This window comes from Corylus avellana, chromosome 8 (genome assembly GCF_965113065.1).
Source record: "Corylus avellana chromosome 8, dhCorAvel1.hap1.2, whole genome shotgun sequence".
Lineage (NCBI taxonomy): Eukaryota > Viridiplantae > Streptophyta > Magnoliopsida > Fagales > Betulaceae > Corylus > Corylus avellana.
Window position 1 is genome coordinate 15,545,586 of NC_142497.1, and position 22,302 is coordinate 15,567,887.

Below are 22,302 nucleotides of genomic sequence, written 5' to 3' on the forward strand. Positions count from 1 at the left end.
TTGTAGGATGACATTTATACTGCCTCCCACAGTAGTTACAATTTGCAGTAGAAAACTCTTCAGAACTACTTTTATCTTTAGTAAAATGGTCCCATACTGAAGATCTTTTCACTCTTAATCTTTTTTTACCAGGGATTGGTGGTCGTCCACCACGACTATGAGATGTTCCCATAGAACCAGAACATCTAATCCCTTGGGTATCCGTTTCAAACTCATCAGATTCATCATCATATGTTTCTAATTCTTCATCATCTATGGGACAAGAAGAAGTAGCTGATGTAGGTGCATATGCATCCATCTAAACTACAATAAAAATAAAAATAGTTTGTATTCAATATTATACATCTTAATTTATAATTATAAACCACCAACAGCAAATAAGGCCATATATATACACTTAACACTTAATTCTCCCAACAGCAACTAGCAACCACTATATTTGAAGCTCCAAAATTTTATGATAAATCAACAACAGGCATTGCAAAAGCTACCAACAAACAACAATAATATCAGATATTTCAATTTACAAGATTCATTTTCACTCGATTGAAATTTGAAACTCTGAAAAACAAGATCTTGAAAATAAAAGTTAAAATTTCAAGCCAAATAGAGCAATTAGTGATCATATAATGAAATGAATAGACAAATATTAATTTACCCGCCCAAAAAAGTTCCTGATCAAATGAAAGAGCTAGAAATATTATTATCTATTATATAACACTTACAAAGGCAGGTTTCTCATAAGGAGCACACTACATTCTATATGTACGTAGACTTTCCAGTGCCCAAATATATATATATATATATATGCTCTACATATTCTCTAATAATTACTCAAACAAAGACCCTGGGCACGGAATCTGTGGGCTTGCAGACTATAAAACAATATCTTGAAATTTTTCAGAGAGAGAGATCTAATAGAGTACGAGAGGATACACAAAGTTCAGAAAAAAAAAAAAAACATTTAACACAGAAAATTACCTGGGCTGCGATGCGATGCGACTCTGCGAGAGACGAAGGTGCAGGTGTGCGATGGTGCGAGTCTGTGAGAGATCGGCGGTGCAGGTGCTGCAGAGGGACTCGAGAGTCGAGGGAGAGGACGGAGATGCGGTGTTGCTGCGGGATCAATGGAGGGCGGCACTGCTATGGGTCGACGGAGGGAGTGGCGCTGCTGTGGGATCGACGGAGGGAGCGGCTTGCGGTGCTTCTGCTAAGGGATCAACGGAGGGAGACTGCTGGTCTGCTGGCTGGTGGCTGCCGCTGTGTGCGCCGTGCGGGTTTGGGTCCTTTGAGAAATTGGGGAAAAGAGGAAGAAAAGAAAACCTAAGTGACTATTGAGACAATGACTGAATGACTATACACTTAAGTTAACAGTATAGTCAATACTCAGTAGGCGTGATTTGTGAAACCAAAACGACGTCGTTTTGGTTTCAACCAAAACAACGTCGTTTTGGTTTTAACCTTTAATAATAAATATGAAACTCTAAAAAATTAAAAATTAAAATAGCTTATCGGTCATATCGGTTTTCCGATAAAAAAATTTTAACCGACCGATAAGCTTATCGGTATAAAATTTTTAACCGATTACCGACCGATAACTATCGGTTACGGTTAATATCGGTTCGGTTAAAGTCGATAATCAGTTAATCTGCCCACCCCTAGTCCATGCGCGCTCCAATCTGACTCCAAAGTGCATATTTCCTGAACCACTATCAATGAATCCCCCTCCAAAATAACATCTTGGAATCCCAAATCTTGACAAAGTTCTGCTGCCTGTAATGCCCCCACTGCTTCTGCCATAATTGGAGGATGCAAGCAGTGAAAAATTTTACTCTGTGCTGCATGTGGAAATCCCTTGTAATCCCGCACAATAATACCAACCCCTAAACATTTGTTTTTGTTATCAAGAGCCACATCCCAATTCATTTTATATCTCCCAAATGGTGGTGGTTTCCATAATACTGCATTCGTCTCTGTACCTTGCACATTCCTTTCCTAATTGCGTGGATCTCCTGAAAATAATAATAGCAAGGCTTCTGCTTCCTAAATTAGCTGGTTCGGATGAAAGAACTCCCCACCATGCACAATAACATTCCGCCTCATCCAGATTTTCTTAGCTAGAACAACAACTAAACGAACATCTTCAGTGCAACATTGAAAAACAAGACCTTCAAATAGCTCCCTGAAACTCAAACCTGCCATATGGGATTTTTGAAGGGATCGTCGATGACAGTCTCCCCACACATCTCTCACCGATGGGCATTCCCAAACGATGTGCCCAATAGTTTTAGAAGTTTGAGAGTAGAAAATGCACTTATTCTCCTGAATTATACCCCTCCTAACTAAATTATCTTTAGTAGGGAAAATATTGTGACATGCTCTCCATAAGAAGACTTTAGTGGCGTTGGGCACTCCCAAACTCCACAGCACTTTCCACAAGCTTTTATCTTCATTTGTCTAAGAACACTCCCCACACAGCACCACTTTCCTTTTCTTCTCTAAATAATAGGCACTGTAAACCGTGAATGCACCAAACTTTGTAGCTCTCCATACCAATTTATCCGGATTATTATATCTACTCTTTGGCAGGTTGCCAATCAGCACCGCTTCCTCAGCCCAAAAAATTCGCCCAATGAGGTCCTTGTTCCACTCACCCGCTCGTTGATCCATAAGTTCACTAAACATTGGCACCTGCAGTTAACTCACGATAAGGAGATTGTACCTTGAAAGTAGATGGACATGGCAACCATTTATCTCCCGATATATGAACATATTTACCATTCCCAATTTGCCAATTCATACCATCAAGAAATAGCTCCCTTGCCGCCAAAACACTCCTCCAGGCAAATGAGGGACGACTGCCCAATTTGGCATCTTGAATTGAGCCCCTAAAATAATATATAGCTCTCAGTATTTGACGCACCCAAGCTGTCCTGTTCCTGCACCAAACGCCAACACTGCTTGCCTAATAATGCTTTGTTAAAAGTAACGAGATCCCAAAAACCCATACCGCCTTGGTCTTTTGAAAACTTCATTTTCTTCCAACTCATCTAGTGAATCTTCTAATCATTCGCCTTATGTCCCTACCAAAATCTTTGCATAATTGAATTTAACTCCTTACACAAAGTAATCAGGAGCAAAAAAATGTTCATGCTATAAGTTGGAATGGCTTGCACCACTGCTTTAATCAGGATCTCTTTCCCAGCCTGTGACAGGAATTTAACTTTCCAGTCCGACTCTCTCATTCTTATCCTGTCAATAATACATTGGAATTCTCTAACATGAGACTTTCCTACAAGGGCTAGCAATCCTAGGTACTTATCATACCTCTGTGTAGCTGGAATTCCAGATAATTAAAGAATACACCTCCTAGCTTCCTGACTTGCATTTCTGCTGAAGAAAATTGAAGTTTTATCTTTGTTTAGACGCTGTCCCGATCCATTCTCGTATTTCTCCAACAACTCAGTCAAAATAGTCCAATTCTCAGGACAAGCCCTATAGAACAGTAGACTATCATCTACAAAAAACAAATGATTAATCTGCAGGCCCCCTCGAGATGTAGGAACTCCCGTTAATACTCTAGTAACCAATGCATACTGGAGCTGCGAACTCAGTACCTCAGCACACAGGAGAAATAAATAGGGTGAATGAGGATCCCCTTTCTTTATACCCCTAGATGGTTGAATAGAGCCTACATGATTCCCATTAACAATCACTGAATACTGGACTGTTGTGATACATTGCATGATTAAAGAAATTCACTATCTATCAAACCCCATTCTCTGCATTACAGCTTCCAGGAACACCCACTCAATCCAATCATAAGCCTTGTTCATGTCAAGTTTCAGGGTCATATAACCCACTTTCCCCCACATACGAGCATGCATTGTGTGAAGTGTTTCATATGCAACACGAATATTATCCGAAATCAAACGCCACGGGATGAAAGCATTTGATTTTGGATATGATTTGAAGGAGTATAATTTTCAGCCTATTGACCAAGACTTTGGATAAAATCTAGTAAAAAACGTTGCACAAACTAATAGGCCGAAAATCATAAACCTTGGAGGGGTTACTCATTTTCGGTATAAAAGCTATATATGTGGCATTCACAGATTCATCCAAAAAACCAGTATTAAAGCAATGTAATGCAGCAGCACATACCTCATTTCCTACTCCTTCCCAGCTATCTTGAGAAAAAACACATAGGGAAACCATCCGGTCCTGGAGATTTAAGGGGGGCCATTTGATTAAGAGCCACACTCACCTCCTCCGAATTGAATTCACCCAACAGTAGCTCATTCATTTCGGGAGAGACCTTTCTGTGCAAGACTATCCTCCATACTCCTAGGCACTGTTGAGGTGAAAATGTCTTGGAAATAACATGTAACGGCCTTCTCAATCCCTTTCGGTGACGTGAAACTACACCCCTCCATATCCAAGACACTTGTTATCTCATTTTTCCATCATCTCTGGGTTGCACTTGCATGAAAGAACTTAGTGTTCTTATCCCCCATTTGCAACCAATGCTCCATAGCCCTTTGACACCACTTCAAGTCTTCCTGTTCCTGAATATCACCTACCTCATTTTGTAGTCCTCTTATAGCCTCCATGTCCAACACTCCTTCCTGATCTTGCAGAGCATGGATCACATTGGACTTTTCTTGAATATTATCTTCCTTAAAGTTCACTTGACTACGCTGCCATGTAAGTAATCCTTTCTTACTCATCTCCAATTTTTTCGGGACAGGACCCCACACATCATTTGGTGCAGCCTTAGCCTGCAATACTTAGCGTATTACTTCTCTAACTTGCCATTTTTCTGCTAGCCCACATCATAATGAAACTGCCTCATGGTACCCAATCTTGCACAGTTTGAAGCCTGCAAAGAGAGGAGCGGTGCATGGTCCGAACTCTAGGCTACCATGATTTTCACCTGCTAAATCGAAAAGAAATCACACCACAATAAATTAGCCATAACTCGGTCAAACCTTTCCTTTATAAACTAGCTCTCATCTCTGCAATTGCACCATGTAAATTTAGGTCCTGAGAAACCCAAGTCTAGTAATTGACAAACATCTACCGTATCCCGGAAATTATTCATTTGCCATTGTGGTCGCACAGCTGCACCAAATTTTTCAGAGTCGACCAATATCTCGTTAAAGTCCCCCAAACAAAGCTAGGCTATCGAGGAAGTAGTACTTAGGTGTCGAAGAATATTCCAATCCTCAGTTCTCTTTCATGGCTTAGGGTTTCCATAAAACCCAGTGAACTTCTATACATGTCCATTCCCATCAGGACCAACAATAGCATTAATGTGTTGGCGACTAAAATTTTGAACTTCCATATAAAAATGGTCATTTCATAACAAAGGCAGCCCTCCACTCCTACCAACACTGTCTACCCTAAAAAACATTTCCAAATTCTATTTTAATACGAACCGTCTTCAATCACTTTGATGACATTTTGGTTTCTAATAAGAAAACCATATTGGGCTTCTTCTCCTTCACCATCCAGCAAAGGTCCCAAACTTTCCGGTGGTTCCCAAGCCCCCGGCAGTTCTGACTGAGAATACTCATCGGAATTGGCTGGGCTGGACATCAGCCTCAGTGAAAAAAATTTCAGTACCCTAAACACCCTCCGCATTTAATCTCCCTTTCTTTCTGTGCTTAGAATTATCATCTACGCAGACCAACTCAGCTACTTTTTTTCTTCCACTGATATGTATAAAGTGATTATCCACTGTATTATCCCCTAAGGTTCCCCTCGCCTTTTTCTTCCAGGTCCAATGTTTAGTGCGCCAAGGCGGTGAATTCCCCCTGTGGAACAAGAAGAATATTACTCCCCATAGCTGCTAGTTGTGTCCCCCTCTCTTGCTGATGTGGCCTTCGAAGTTAAAATTTCACTAGCCTCACCCATGAATTTTGCACCCTTGTTCATAGTGATCCCCGTACCCCCTCTCTCCTCAATAGGTGCCCTCTCAATAAAATTCTCGTCCATTAGAGTATGCCCTCCCGAAAAAACACGAGAGATATTCTTGCCACACTCTCCCCCATGATACACACCACAAGTACCACGTTTACCCCCCTTATCACCACTTGTCATAATAAAATCATCCCCCTGCCCCCCCCTCTCTCTCTCTCTCTCTCTCTCTCTCTCTCACTTGCACATTGGCAACTGCATGGGATGAGCATTCATAAATATTGCCTATATTATCGGATACCCCCTCCATGTGCCCAAGAACTTTGAATGACATAGAACTAATTGATTTCCAACCCTTAATCAAAGTGGATCAGATAATCTCTTTCCCGATAACGTTATCTGCCATTACTTTTCCCACCAGACATGCTTGCTCTTTAACAGGAAATTCTTCCAAAGATTCCTTTGATGCCTCCACCCTTAAGACTTCCTCCTCCAAGAGGGAAAAACTTCCCCCCAAAGTTTTGAAAGATCTTCCGCCATAGATGCTCAACTCCCAAATCGTCCAACGTAGTAAAACTTGATCAACCAATCTTTCAGATTAGAAGAAAAACTACTCCTCCTCTATGTTTCGGTAGAAACCTCTAAAGAGAAAAAGCGATTAGGAATAGGGATGGGATTTCCGGAATTCATTAAAATATATATATAAAAATTGTCAATTTATAATAGTTTGAAGGGTAAAATCAACATACCCTCCTCAAACTACCACCAAATTGATAATATCCCCCCCTCCCCCCAAAAAAAAAAAATTACCAAAACATTGTCAATGTCCCCCCTAAGAGCATTCCCAATGGAGGAGCCAAATTTTTATGCAAAATGGCTCATCAAAACTCACTTTTATCTAGTTTAGCTAATGAATTTTTAAATGCATCCACATCCGATTAGTTATATTTTTATCTATATCATTTAAATATTATTAAAAGTGAGAAAACTTTTGGGAAAAAGAGAACACGTGAGAGGAAAAATTGGAAAAGTTTTGAAAAAAAGAGAACATGCAGAGAAAAAGTAGGAAAAGATTTTGGAAAAAGAGAAAACAGGTGAGAGAAACAATAAAAAATAAAATGGCTTCCTTAAAAAATGTTGCTACATTTAGCTTTTTTCTTAACTCTTCCAATCAAATATGTATTTTACATTTTTTTTTTTTGCTAATCCAATGTAGGAGGTTTTTTAAACATTTGAAGAGTGATTTTAGATAAAAGTAACACTTAACTCTTCCATTGGGAATGTTTTAAGGCTAGCAAAAGATAAAAATGCCCCTATATATTTCTCAATAGAACAAAAATACCCCTATAAATTAAAAAAAAAAAATTATATTTTATATTTTTTTAAAATGAAAAATTTTAAATTAAAAAGTAGGATTTTTTTAAATTTTTTTTAAAACGAATATTTTTAATTTTTTTTTTTAAATTGAAAACTTTTTTAAACAAATATATATATATTTTTTAATTTTAGTTTAGAAACGAAAATTTTTATTTTTAAAAAAAATATTAAACAAAAAAAAAATCGATTTTTTAAAATTTTTTTCTTATAAAAATGATTTTTTTTTTTTAAAAAAAAAAAAAAAATTAAATGTGCCGCCCTTTGAATTTTTGTTTTTTGTATTTAGGTTTTTTCTACAAGTTTTCGTATTTTTTGTATTTTTTTTACTAAGGGTAGTTTCTTCATTAGGAAAGAATTGACAATTTTTGATAGTTTAAAAAAATATTGTCATAATTTAAAATTTAAAAGAGATATTATCAATTGAATAATAATTTTTGTAAGAGTACGTTGACTTTCTCCTAAATCAAAATAACTATATTTATAAAATTGCAAACCACGCCTAGTCAACGGTATCATTAATTCAGGCCCACGCTCTTTGTCTGAGTTACAGAAATTAATTTCCAACAGCACGTGAAATGTGAGGGCGGGTTGAGGAAAAGTAAAAAAAGGTTGAAAAAGTACAAGGAATAAAAAAAGTCTACAATTTCTATGCATCGGGACGCAGGCTTCACCAAAAATTCCATGACGCCGATGGTGAGACCAACAGGGTCACCGCTCGCGAACTTTTACAATACTCCCCATATCGCCACAGAGCAAGAAAAAGACAAGACGACGAAAACGACGGGCGACCTAAAACAAAACGCTAGGGCTGGTAGATGAAATAATGGTTAACTAACATGTCCCTATCGGTGGCCCCCACCAAACAAAATCTAACGGACTGTATTCTTCCGATCTGCCTTAAAAGCACCAGTGCTGCCCTTCCCTTTGGCTTTATCTACAGAAGACCATTGAATTCTCCTCGCTTTCTATTGGCTTGGGCTTGGGGTTGGGGTTGGGGTCGGGGCCTTGCCTTTCGTTTCTTCCTTATAATTCATATAAGGACAAAACCATCCCCAATTTTAGTAAAGAAATATTACGATGGGAAGGACTTTTCTGTCCAAACATGTTTATGTGTCGTTTTTGTATAAAAGTTGAATTCTGATATGACCATTTTACCCATTTTACCCATCGATTTCAATACGAAACTAAACAAAATTTTTTTAAGCTGTTGGTCGCTCTTGGCCCTCAGGAATTAACGTGGTCAGATTTATTCGCCCCGAAAACTTTCAATTTATAATAAAGAAATGGAGGGAAAAGAACGACGTGTCGACATTTATTTCATATATACTATTAAATAGATTTTTAATTTTCGAGGCGTGCAATTAATTAGGTGTTCCTGGGGAGTTGGCATAGTAATCCAAAGTGGATAACATTATATCCAGACGCAATCTGTTAACTAGTGGTTTACGGGATCCGAGGTTACAACTTACGCCAGTTGCCAGATTAAAAGGAAACCAGAATATCTATAAAAGAAAAAAAGAGGACCAGAATTACAGGGAGGCCTTCCCAAGTGCCACCGCACCCTTATCCGCTGCCCCTACAAAGAAGCACCACTTGACAGGTCAGACCCCATCATATTATTGCCTTTCGCATTGCGGGGTCTCTCCAATAAATAAATAAAATATATATTTTATGTTTATGGAAATTGCTCAGAAATTCGCCAAAACCATCCACAACCGCATACTGTACAAGGGCATAGTAGACATTTTGTGCTCTTTTTTATTTTTTCAGAGGCGTATTTGTGGCTCTGCTTTTCGTACCAACCCCACCCACATTTACAACCCAATACCTACCAATCATTGAAGAAACGGGCGTAGTTTCCATGTATATTACCAGATTGACCCACCGCCCCCCTCCCCCCACTTCAACAACCATTTCCATTTTCAACTTTTCAAAGCTTGGAAAAGAAGACCAGACAGCTATTTTTTTTTTTTTTAAAAAAAATAAAATATATATAAAAATTTGAGGAAAAGCAAACCAAATTTTCCTCCGCAAATTCGATTACAACCTCGGAAGTTAAAATTACAAGAGTCAAAATGTTCCTTTTGATCGAGTAGATTGATCAAACGAACGTAAATTCATAAATGAAAAAAAAAAAAAAAAAAAGAAGAAGAAGAAGAAGAAGAAGAGAAGAGGTCTATCTATGAGACTAATCCTACCGTCGGAACCCAAAAAAAATAAAAACAAAACAAAAAAAACTAATCTAATAAATATTCCGTAATTTCTCAGTCATTTGTGATTTTTCTCCATTTCCTCTTCTTGTTCTTCTTCTAATCTTGGAAGCCGGTTTTTTCCCAAATTGCGTTTCGGACTCTACTGAGATCTCTTCCTTTCAAAGTCCTCCCCACGCCTTCGTGAACCGAGAAGGAGGCGATCCTCGTCCTCGCCATCTGCCTCGCCAATAACTCGTGCGGCGGGACCCTCACCCCGTTCTCGCACTCGTCGTCGCCGTCAACGTCGTCGTAGTCGACGCTGTCTCCGCGGCGATTATCTCTGTACTCGTCCCTCAGGATCTTCGACCAGTCCGGAATGTTCACCGGCAGCGACGACGCGGTGGCGCCGGCGACGGCGCGGTCGGTCGAGGGCTTGGAGGAGGACTTCTTCGAGAGGCGCGAAACCGGCGCGGGCTTGCGGAACTCGGGCGAGTTGGAGCGGACCGAGTTGTAGATGTCGGACTCGTCGAGTTCGAATGCCGAGTCGTGCGCGATGGTGGTGTGGTGATCTCTGTCACTGGGAAGAAAGCGGTAGCTCGGGCGTGCGTAGTAGCTCTTACTGGCTGCCATTGAAGGTATTCAGAAATTGCTTACACTGCGTTTCTAGGTTCTCTCTCTCTCTCTCTCTCTGTTTTTTGCTCGTTTTCTCGCTCTGTGAAGGTGTTGGTTTTGGGTCTTGGAAATGAGGGTTTTGATCGGGCTTTTATAAAGGTTCGGACTCCGGACGGGTTGCTTAATGGATAAGGCGCTCTCTCTCTCTCTCCCTGCAAGTTTCTTTTTCTGAAATTACCAACACACCCTGCGCTTTTTCTAACAATCCCACTTCAGTCACGGTATATACGTTGGAATTTTATCTTTTTTTTTTTTTTTTTTGGGGAATATCCTCTTTTTAATTTCTTTGGTTAAATGTGATTTTACTAATTCTTGAAAATTATTCGGGAAAAAAAAAAAAAAAAGAAAGAAAGTTGAGTGCACCTGCAGGAAAAGCGGGATAGAATAGATCGCAGAGTAACTGAATCCCAAAACGTAAATTAACAGAAAACTACTTTATCCAGATAAACTGAAAATCCAAAACTAAACTGCAATTTTCTCCAGCACTCTCGGCTCCTCCGATCGAACGGTTTTGGTAAGGACACGTGTCTGTTCTACGAAGTTGAAGAAAGCGTACATGGGCGGCACGTGTTGTGTGTAAGCGTAACGTAAAGGTCTTGCTAGTGGACAAAAAGGGGGGGCAGTTTGGGAAGACGAATTTGTCTCTTACAGCCAGCGGTGACGAGTTTTGTCGCGACGTCGAGAGGGGATTCACCCCGACCTGGTCCTTCAAAAGAGGACAGAGTGGTCCTGTTTATACGTTCGAGGATCTCGACACGTGTAACTGCACAAGTACGTTCTCCACGTGGCCGCTCGCTGTTTCACGTAACTGATGGGAGCATGATCGCACGTGAAGTAGGTCCCAGCGCGCTCGGATCTAGCGCATCCCCGCTGCCAGCTGTTCCTGGCCTGTTCTTGTCCTCTCAAACGCGACACTCGAAAATCTCCCCCCCCTTACCAAAATACCGCGTTAATCTCATTCAAAAAATCGTATCGCGGTAAGACGAACTTTATTCGTGGAGTTTGTGAGTTATGGTTGAACGTTGAACGGAACATCATGCTTTACTTATGAAAGCGAAGAAAGAAATTATTCGGTCTTTTTTTCTTTTCTTTTTTTTTTTTTTTTTTGGGGGGGGGGGGGAATTAAAGGGACACTATTATTCCTGATAATTGAATTACCCATAAAATGGTCCAGATTAGTTTCAGTGCAAGTCATAAAGTTGGTAAAAGAAATGTGTATGATTAGAAAAGGTGATACAACATACTGATTCCAGCAAATGAGTTGATGATTTTTCAATTTGCACAATAATGAATTTTGCTGGCTTCCATAAGAATATTTTTTGTGGCTAGCGTGGGTCTAGTTGATTAATTTAACAATGACACTTATAGGCTATAGCTCCTTTTCTTTGATAATATTCCTCATAATATTCTTTGGGTTTTTAAAATGAAACAACAAAAATGTTTTCCAAATATTACAAGTTTCCGAAAGGAAGAGAGAAAGCCCAAATGCCCAAGCATAAAAGCATTTGCATTGGTTTATCCATTTGCCATTTTTGTTAAAAATAAAATAGAATCTCCCAAACTAGCTACATAACCTAGGGATAAAAAATAATTTGGATAGGTATAAGTGCTAGCTACATCTGCACTATGACTTCAAAATGACTAGTGAGTTTGGAGTTTTTTTAAATTTCTTATAAAGCTCAATTTTACCTAATAATTAAATAATATGGGACTTAACACGCATATCTATTTTTATAAACTATTCACTTTATATAAGCTATTTATCATCTTCCCAAATATAAAACTGAAGTGTTACACGCTCATTCTTTTAGTTTGAGAGCCGTGAATTGCAGGCAATGGGTGGTGAGCTTGGCAACAAGAGATATATAGATCACAATGTACCAAAGAATTAAAGATTTGTTAAAATAAAAAATGAATACAAAAAAAAATTATTTTAATAGAGTATAGAAAGATTTTAGATAAACGAATATATAATATTTTTGAAAATTAGATAGTTAAAATAGAAAAAAATAAAATAAAATAAAAAATAAAGTTTTTAGTTAAAATTTAGATACATGAGTCAATGCAAATGGTCTGAAAAGAACAAAACATGCATATGAATAGTTTTTTTTTTTTTTTTTAAAAAAAAGAGAAACATCTTAAATTAAAACAAAATAATATGAATAAATGTCACTTTTCCTTAGCGAGAATAGCTAAGTCGAATCATATTTTCAAGAGCCAACAAGTCATCTATTTAATTTCTTACATTTTTTTATTTCTTTCCCAATGCACTGATACGAGAACATCGATGGATCGATATATTATGGGTGTGAAATGCATATTTTGTCCACATCAAGATAACTTAATTCAAGAAAAATCTTCATTTCACAAAGTTTTTGTGGACTTTATATATATATATATATATATATATATATATATATATATATAAAGCATGAAGTTCAAAGAGATGGCCACCAATACAACGTACTAATTTTGATGACCTAGATAGTAGGGATATCAATTTGTGTTCGTGTGACGGGTTTGGGTCGTATTGATGCATGCCTATAATATTATATAAACCAATCATAACTTGATCCATTTAATTAAATGGGTTAAACCCTACAATCCCAATCATCTGATTTTGTATTGGGTTCGTGTTGGATTCATAAGTCTAAAAAATTTCTTGTAATTATGCAGCTTATCACGTTCGAATCCTATTGAAGCATGCATATAAGAATATATAGGTCAACCATAACCTGACTTATTTAGTTAAACACGCCAGACTCATCAACCCTAGCTCTTTAATTTCATGTTGAGTTCGTCTCGAATTCACATGTCGTGTAAAAAATTGCCAACCTTACCAGATAGGATAAAACATTTTTTTTTCTTCAAATTTTTGAATCATGTGGGGACTGTTAATATGTTTTGCATAATAAATAAATCATCGCACAAGAAAATAAAAACGAAGAATTCAATCTTCTATTTTATTTAATATGATATAACTAATTTTGAGTATATTTGACAAATATTTCATAATTTTTTCCTTTTAATTTCCAATTTAAAGCTTCAAAAGGAAAATATAAAATTTGCAGTTACTCGCATGGGGTTGGGGGTTTCAAGTTCCAAATTATAACGAGAGTTTCTTTTATCACGATGCGGTGTAAAATTCTATTTTATAGTTTTCAATAGAAATTAGACACATCAAGTAAAAATACAAAAATACAATAGAGATGAAAGAATTGTATCTTTAATTCAAATCAATTTCATAAACTTTTTCATTCGTTCTAACCCAACGCTCACCACCCACCATCGAACCTTCCACCCACTTTCAAGCCCTCAACATTGGAGTCTCTAAAACCAACCAAGACGGTGGCTCTGTTGGCTTTTTCAATTGATATTTTGTCTATGAGGTATGTTGTCAAGATAAAGAAAATGATTTGGTGTGAAGAGTTATATTATTTTTTGGTTTTTTAAGCTGAAGTATTTGCTTCCTATTAAAACGTGCAAAATACCAAATTTACACCACAACTTGATTAAAGTTATTATCAAATAATAATTTATCATGTTTGTTAGATGGATAATATTATATATTTTCACACCTATTGTGCATATATAATTAAATAAAAGATGTGTAAAAGTTGTAAGAATAACAATTTGTTCCCACAACAATAAGATTAATCTGTGGGTTGATGAACAAGGACTTGATGCTTCTCTTGTTGTTTCACGGGTTGATGAGTTGTTTTTATTCTCAATGAAGCCAAGACCAAAACAATGTTATCCTCCAATAATGGTGTTCTGAATAAGACATTTAAAATAGGAACAATTTAATGATGTAAGCCTCAATTATAACCAGACATCTCTATCCTTATTAGCTGTTCTTTAATAAGAAGATGATTAGCATTTTAGCAATAACTTATTTACAGCATCTGTTCATCCCACTTGCATGGGGTCTTTTGCAACAAAAAGTAGCTGCAGTTTCACCTGAAAAAGGCTCTTTTCTCGAATAATTACTCATTGTTTTCTTTCAGGAGGTGGCCTACATCCAAGACAAAGAGGAAACTAACCCACTACTTAATAAACCCACTAATACAATATTATGCTCATTGTTAGTGTTTGCCCATAAAAAGTTGTACACTTGAGTAAACTATTGAGCAATGATACAAATTCTCGATCTATACAAATTGGGCATTAGGAATTTCTCCGATCCAGTCGTAAAAATTTGATTTCTTCTTATTAGCTTCAGATTTTGAAACAAGTTGTCATTTAATACAATATCAGAATCAAAGATTATGAATTTGAACATTGACTTTATAATTTACCTCCTCACTCTCTCCTTTCAGTCGAGCTCTACTGCGTCCCCTGGCCATGTTTAAGGAAGTCGTCTTGCGCAGAAAGAGCTAGATGATAGAGACTATCTTTTTGCAATATTGTAGTTTTTTAGCCGGATCTCTTACTATTAACTTAAACTTTTAGGATAAGTGATAATTTAATACAAATCTTTAAAAGTATTAGATCTCCTTTAAGTATATATATGAGAAGCACAATTTTATTTTATTTATTTATTTATTTTTATTAATGCTTTTAAAAAAAGTATGTGAGAAGCCTATACTATTAAAAAAAAGTGTAATTATCACATGTTAAGAAATACATGACACTAGACTTTTTTTACAACCCAATTTATAATAAATATATGTCAATTGAGCAACTAGTATGTTGGCACTTATCCTACTCACTTTTGCATCAAAATTTCAAACAAAGATATGGTTTATACTATGTTATGATTCCGTTTATTCCAACATTTTCAAATTCCTAACAAATCCAAATAATGGGTTGATTAATTGGAGTTTAATTATAGTGAAAGTTAAATTGAATTATCCTTGGCTGTGTTTGGCAATAGAATGGAAAAAGGGAGTGGAACGGTAATATAGCAGATTTGATTGATATGAGAGAAAAAAGTAAGAATATTTTGTATAAAAAAGTGAAAAAATTTGTTTTATAGTGATTTTTTTATTTGAATATTAATAAAAAGTTATTGATGTGATATAAAAAAATAAGAATATTAAAATTTATTTTTGAAACTTTTAGGCCGATCTGGTCCGACCTTTGCCAAACAGAGCCTAATTTTTCTATATTCTCTCTTTTGCATGGATCTGTACGCCACTTCTCAAATCTACTATATTGTTTAAGGCCAGCAATAATGGCCACTTTTGGTTAGTGGGTATTGGGTTATGATGCATAGGGAATTACGGACGTGTCAGAAAAAGCAAATTCGCATAAAAAAAAATATTGGATTTGGGAAAAAAATTCCAAAGCAATTAAATTCCACCCTTTTAGGGAGATAGCAAGTGGGAGGCTTAGGGAGAATCCTATTAGCAGATGAGGGGCCGAAAGGCATTTAATATATATATATAATATTAATATTGTTCATGTTTGTAACCTTCTTTGTAATTTCGTATGGACCTTATCAAACCCAAGTTCCATGCACCTTCGATTTTAGTAGTAAACTAAGTAACATAGTGGAAAATGTTGCATAAACTATTTGATCCAAACAAGAACTCAAGTTTCAATGAGAATCATTAATATGAAAGAGTGTGAAATACAAAAGTCTACGTATATAATTAAAGGGAATCAAGGGTGTTGGATTGTTAGAATGAATTATTTCATTCAAAAAAGAACAAACTGTATATGAGAAAGAAAAATAATAATAATAATAATAATAATAATAGGGTTAAATACTCTTTTGTCCCTTGTGGCTTAAAAATTTTATTTTTCGTCATTTTTGTTTTGTTTTGTATCACAGATGGTACCACAATAATAGTTAAAGACAAATATGGTATATCCGTCTAACTTCTATCCAAAATTTAATGAAAATTTACGTCAACGCCTCTAAAAACGCTACATGTGTCCATATACGTAATTAAAAATTAAAATGATTAAAAACCCTTAAAAAAAAAAAAAAAAAAAAAAAAAGAGGGGTGGCTCGAGGCACCCCGGTCGGTTTGGAGGTGACCGAACCACTACCAAGGGCCCTTGAAGTGGTTCAGCCACCCCCAATTTGCAAAATGGGGGTGGCTGAAAGCACCCCCCCAAGGCTATTGGGGGTGGCTCTGCCACCCTCGTTTGGCCTGGGGTGGTTTTGGTCACCCCAAATTGGCCGGTCTAGGGGTGGTGCCAAACCACCCCCAAGGGCCAACCCTATTATATATTTTTTTTCATTCATTTTTTGGGGTGGTTTGGCCACCCTAGATCAATTGGTCTAGGATGGCTTCGGCTACCCCAAACCAAATGGGGGTGGTCGAGCCACTCCCAACAGCCTTGGAGGTGAAAATTTTTTTAAGGGTCTTTAATCATTTTAATTTTAATTTTTTTAATTATGTATATGGACATGTGTCGCCTTTTTAGAGGCGCTGATATGGCTTTCCATCAAATTTTGGATGACAGTTGGATAGGGGTACCATCTCCGTGTTTAACTATTATTGAGGTACTATCTGTGATACAAAACAAAATCAATGGGGCAAAAAATAAAGTTGTTAAACTACAGGGACTTAATAGTATTTAGCCCAAAAAAATATTGTAGAGGTTCATGTGGTTTGATCTCTTAAAAAAACTCATCAAATTGATCACTTCTTAAGGCATATATTGTTATCAAATCATTCTTTTAGATTTTTTAACGGTAAGTAATGACACGTAGGCTAATGATCACACGATATCTAATAACATTTTGACATGTGTACATATTTTTGAGTCAACATCAAATAACTTCGCCAAATAATTTTGAAAAGAGAAATGTTAGGGATCAAAATATTTTTTTTAATGTTTGGCACATCTCATCTTACAAATCAACCATTAGATTTGTGGACTTATGTGAACTCCACATAAGTCAATAGTGGACCCTACAAATCTAATGGTTGATCTAGTAAATTTATAGGATACTATGTGCCAAATATGAAAAACTTATTAACACCTATCGTTTCTCTTTTAAAAAATGCCCAGAAAATAAAAAACGAAAAGAAAAAATAAATGTATCATTAGGGGTGAGTTGGGTGACTTAACCATTCCTATGGCCAAAGGAATTGGCTACCTTTGAACCACTCTAATAGCCAAAAAAGAGTGGTTGGGTAGCCTAATCACCCCCAAAAGCCATTAAGGGCGGTTTAGCCATCCCCAACATGACCTTTGTGAGGGCTGAACCACCTCAAAATGTTTAGTAGTCTTATTTTCAAGGAAAAATTGCAATTTACCCTCTGAAGTTGTTAGCCTTTTTTAATTATACCCTCAATGTTTAAAAATTGACAATGTACACCCACAAAGGTTTTTTTTTTTTTTTTTTTTGCAATGTGACCATTCCGTTTTAAAAATTCCGTCTTTTTTGACTGGTTGTAGAACACGTGCTTATCATGTGATTTTTTAGGATAGAAAAAGTCTAAAAAGCCCATATATATATATATATATATATATATATATAAAATAATAATAAACAAAAATAAAAAAATTGGCCATTTGGGGTGGTCAGCCACCCCATTTGGGCCAAGAGCCACCCCCAAATGACCAGAATGGGGGTGCGCCACCCCCATGGCCTAAGGGGGGTGGCCGGCCACCCCCTTGGCCAGTAGCCACCCCCCAATTTTTTTTTTTCCTTTCTTTTTTTATTATTATTTCTTTTATTTTTATAAAAAAAAGATGGGGCATTTCGGAAATTTCTGGTGTGAAGTAGGGGTAATTTTGGTATATTTGGTGCTTAAAGGCCATGTGCATCACATGTGACCTGCCAATTGTCCAAAGTGACGGAATCTATTAACGGAACAGCCACATTGCCAAAAAAAAAAAAATAAATAAATAAAAAATTGTGGGGGTTGTCAATTTTTAAACATTTTCGTCTCTTTTCTCTCTAGCCGTCAGAGAGAAAAGCGAAACCCTTTAATCACATAGGGGAGGAGGGTTGGCCGTGTTTGGCTGCCTCCCTCCTCCCCTCGTCCTCCTTGCTCTGGTACTAGTTATTTACCTGATGCCCTAACCCCGGTGCTACTCTCTTCCCTTTCCTTGCCGCTCCTTTCTCCCTCTGTTTTCTCTGTTTTTGCCCCTTCCCTGCCGCTTTTCTTCCCCTGCCTTCATTTTCTGCAGTGGGCTCCTTGGCCTTGTTTTGGCTCTTTGTGGGTTTGGCTTGTGGGGGGCTTTCTTTCAAACCCCTCCCCCCTCCCCGAATTTTGTTTGTGGTCGCTGCTAACTTGTGTCGCCGCTTTGCTGCTCACTATTAGGGTTTTCTTTCATGCGTCCCCACCGCGTCGAGCTCCCACGCCCCTTACACGGCGGTTTCCAGCCTGCACGGGTCCGGGTCCCTTCTAGCTACCGCCTTCCTGCTTTGTGCTCATTTTCCCTGTTTTGGTGGTTCATTGTTGTTGTTGTTTTTTTTTTTTTTTTTTTTTTTTCCCTTTTTGTCTTATTTGTGGTTGTTTTCAGGTCCGGCTTTGCCGATCTTCTCCGCACCTATTCGCCGCCCACTGTCCACTACTGGGCCTTTCGACGCGTCCTTGCCGCGATGAGCTTCCAATGCCCCTCCGGTTTTCGGTTCCCGGCGTGTGCGTGATCGGAGTGTGTTGTTTCTTTTCTTGTTTTATTTTCCTGTTTTGTTGCTTCTTTAAGATGTATTTGTGTTTTGGTATGTTTTTTTTCCCGGTATTGTTTAGTTTCCCTGTTTTGTTCGGCTTGTAATAAGGCTCTTTCCTCTCTCACTCGATCCATATCGCCTTCGAGTTAATTAGTTTTGGTTCAGACCTTTGGGTTGTGGATGTGATCATTATCTTGGTCTTCAGGTCGAGGAGGAAGAGTTTCGGCATGGGAGTCTTTCCACTCTCCAAGTCGAGGAATAATTGCTATCTATGCATTTGGTTGAGCATGTCGGTCACAGATCTAGTATTAAATCTAATTTTAGTCATGGGTTAGTAGATTGGTCTCGAATCTTGTACTAAACCTGGTAATCTTATAGCTTTATGCTATGGTTGCTTCAGAGCTTTCCTCTGTGATGTAAGAGCTTTATGCTCGTGGTATTACTGAATGAAATGTTATGTTTTTCTAAAATAATAATAATAATAATAATAATAATAATAATAAAATAAAAACACATTGGAGATAGAATCAAAAAATGTTGATAACTTAGGGGGGTTAAATGTAATTTTTCCTATCTTCAAAATGGCCAAACAAAAACAATTGGCTTTGACTCAACTCTATGTACACTTGTCAAAAAGTTATTGGACATGCCATGACAATAACTTGATAACAGTGATATCATAAAGAATAATTTAATGCAATTTATACCCTAAGGCTTAAGCTCAATGATTTGATAAAAAGTTCAAATAACAGAGACCTCTACCGTTTTTCTCTCTTCTATTATATTAAAAAGAAAGAAATACAAGAGGCTTTTGTCCAGAATAAGGAATGGCAATACAAAAGGTTTTGACTATATAAGGAAGAGAAATATATATATTTTCAAAACATTTTTGGTCCATTTTCGTACATTAAAAAAAAAAAATTATTAGATATGTACGACTCACCTATGAATCCTACATCCAAAGGCCTGGGCAAATTCACAGACTACCGACTTTCGACCGCCTACCAACCAATAGCCGACCAACTTCTACCGACCCCAATTAACCAATTGGCGATAGGCGAACATTTTTTTTTTTCTTTCGAAAAATTCGGTTTGATAGGTGAAATAGAATTTGTTAAAAGAACTGATTTTACCGACCGCCTACCGACTGACTTCCCCGATAATTTTCAATTTTTTTCACATTACTGACTTTACCGACCACTTATTGGTGTTGAGATAAAAATTTAGCCAAATAAATTAAAATTTTTTTGACTTTATTGATATTTTGGCGAAACAAAATTTTTTTTATTAGCACCGACTGACGCCCAACACTACATCCAATGGTTAATTTTTTTTAAAAAAATCACGAGAAAATATTAAAGATGTATATATAACATGTCTCTATAAGAAATAGCGGGCGGGGTTGGATAAGAATAGCGTTTTATATGTTTATGATTTTCGCTTTCATTTGATAAAGTATGATGGGCTATATGTGGGGCGCAAGATAAAGGTGGTTAGTTGCGTTCAACGTTGGAGCTTCTCTGGCATCGTCATTATTTGGGTGGATGGCACTTGCGTATTTCAACTTGAAATGACCTCCATTATTCATGTCTACATTAATAGCTGTCACTTGCACCAACAGCCAATCTACTTTTTTTTTTTTTCAATTATTATTGTTGGGTATATTCTTTAATTCCCTAAATCCCATAGACAATGAATATTGAATGGCTTGGGCTTGATTTGATTATTTTTGTAATATAGAGGCATGATGATCACATAGCCACACTAAATGAGATTTATATCATGCAAATGGGTGCCTTTCGGCTCCAAGGTTTTATCATCCCATTTGTCAGGAATAAAATCCCTGTGCTTCTAACCGATTTAAATTCGAAATTTCAAATTTTATGATTCTAGGGTTTTGAATTGGGATTTTCGTTTTTCTTTTGATTTTTGGTTAGGATTGAGCATCTAGATGTTTACTTGTTGTGTTAGGATACTTGTGGTTGTGTTAGAATTCATTTCCTTTACCTAAGCACCACATATTCGGATTTGAGGATTTTTGCCCCAAATCCGAAATCCTTGTGTTTCCTTGACCCCACCATGCAATTGATGCATGAGTTGTGACCCAATTACCCCTATGATGACCCGAGAACAAAACCCATTAACCTCTTTGGCCAATTTCGAAATACCCAAAACCCTAGGGGGTTTTTCCCTAAAATCCGAAATTCTTGGTTTAGGTGGTCCCGCTTGGGCCCCATAACCAATTGAGACCCAAACCTCTTAATTGTAGGCCCGATCTACATCTTTGACCAATCGGATTTTGGAATTTTTATCTAAATCCAAAAATGACTAAAATACCCCTAGCCTTAAATTAGGATTTTTGCTTTAATTCGAGGATTTTCAATTTCTATTGATGGGTCAGTTTGATTATCGAATTGGACCTTAAAAATGCTTGATTGAAAGCCTCACCTATGTATCAGCCATTCGGGCTTTGGATTCTTGTCCAAGCCCAGAAAATGACCAAAATGCCCCTAGTACTACAACCCTAGTTTGAGCACCTTGGTAACCTTGCACCTCAAGGTCACCATTGAAAGAAATTACCCTTAATGTAGCACCAAACATCTCGAGCTGTCAACCTCAACCCAAATGAATTTCGGTATTTTGTCCAAATTCAAAAATTACCAAAAATACCCCTAAGACCTAAATCCTAATTTCTCTAACTACCCATTCACCCCGGTATCCTCACATCTAGAGGTCACCGTTGTATTGGACTACCCATGAGGTGGCACTATTCATTTCGGTGCTATCTCTTTAAATGCAAAATTATCAAAATACCCTTAAGCCTCAAAGAACCGAATTCTTATTACCGCGGTGCCCTCACATATTAGGGTCACCACTAAATTGGACCACCTTACGACAGCACCAAATGCCTTAAGCCCTCAACCTTACCCAATCGGATTCGGCATCTTCACCCTAATCTGAAGTGACTAAGATACCCCTTATAGCTCGATATTGTCTACCTCTCCTCTAAAAGGGTGTTCTCATTTGCCCCTTTGAATGATCTTGAAATTGAAGCCAAACTTGACATCTAGAACCAACCAACTCTCACCCAGTTTGACTTAGGTATTTTGCCTAAAGTCTAAAATGACCTAATTACCCTTGCGACCAAGCACACCAGTTATGATCAAGACTCTGTTATTGAGCATTTGACCAAATTTCCAAACTGCAAACCAACCTCTTTACAACTCCGCCAAGCTTTCAATGAGATTCAGACATCCCCATGTTTCCTAGTTCCTCCTTGCATTTTCCTGACACTTGAGGGGGGGATTTCAGTTTCAAGGACTAGGATACCACTTTTGTGGTTAGATGGGCTATAGAACTAGTAGTGATAGTGTTTTGATCCAATGCAGGACGATGGCATGGACAAAGGCGAGCCGAGTAGCTCCATTTTTCACCTACCCAACTCGGCTTCGCAGGACCCGAGCCCAGCTCTAGGAGGCCTAGGACCCCGACTTTGACTCCGACTCTGTAGTGACCCAAATAATTAACTAAGCTTAAGTAGATTAGTTAAAGGGT

General features: G+C 37.4%; 1 protein-coding gene across 1 annotated transcript; it reads right to left on the reverse strand.

Annotated features, from left to right (window-relative positions):
• Positions 1–9,291: 9,291 nt before the first annotated feature.
• LOC132164229 (senescence regulator (Protein of unknown function, DUF584)) lies at positions 9,292–10,243 on the reverse strand. Its single transcript, XM_059574691.2, has one exon. It carries the CDS (start codon positions 10,119–10,121, stop codon positions 9,609–9,611), a length of 513 nt encoding a protein of 170 aa, XP_059430674.2. The 5' UTR covers positions 10,122–10,243; the 3' UTR covers positions 9,292–9,608.
• Between the last annotated feature and the right edge of the window lie 12,059 nt (positions 10,244–22,302).

What these genes read in the sequence shown, in the direction of transcription:
- LOC132164229 (XM_059574691.2), bottom strand. Translation starts at nt 10,121, where the DNA reads ATGGCAGCCAGTAAGAGCTACTACGCACGCCCGAGCTACCGCTTTCTT.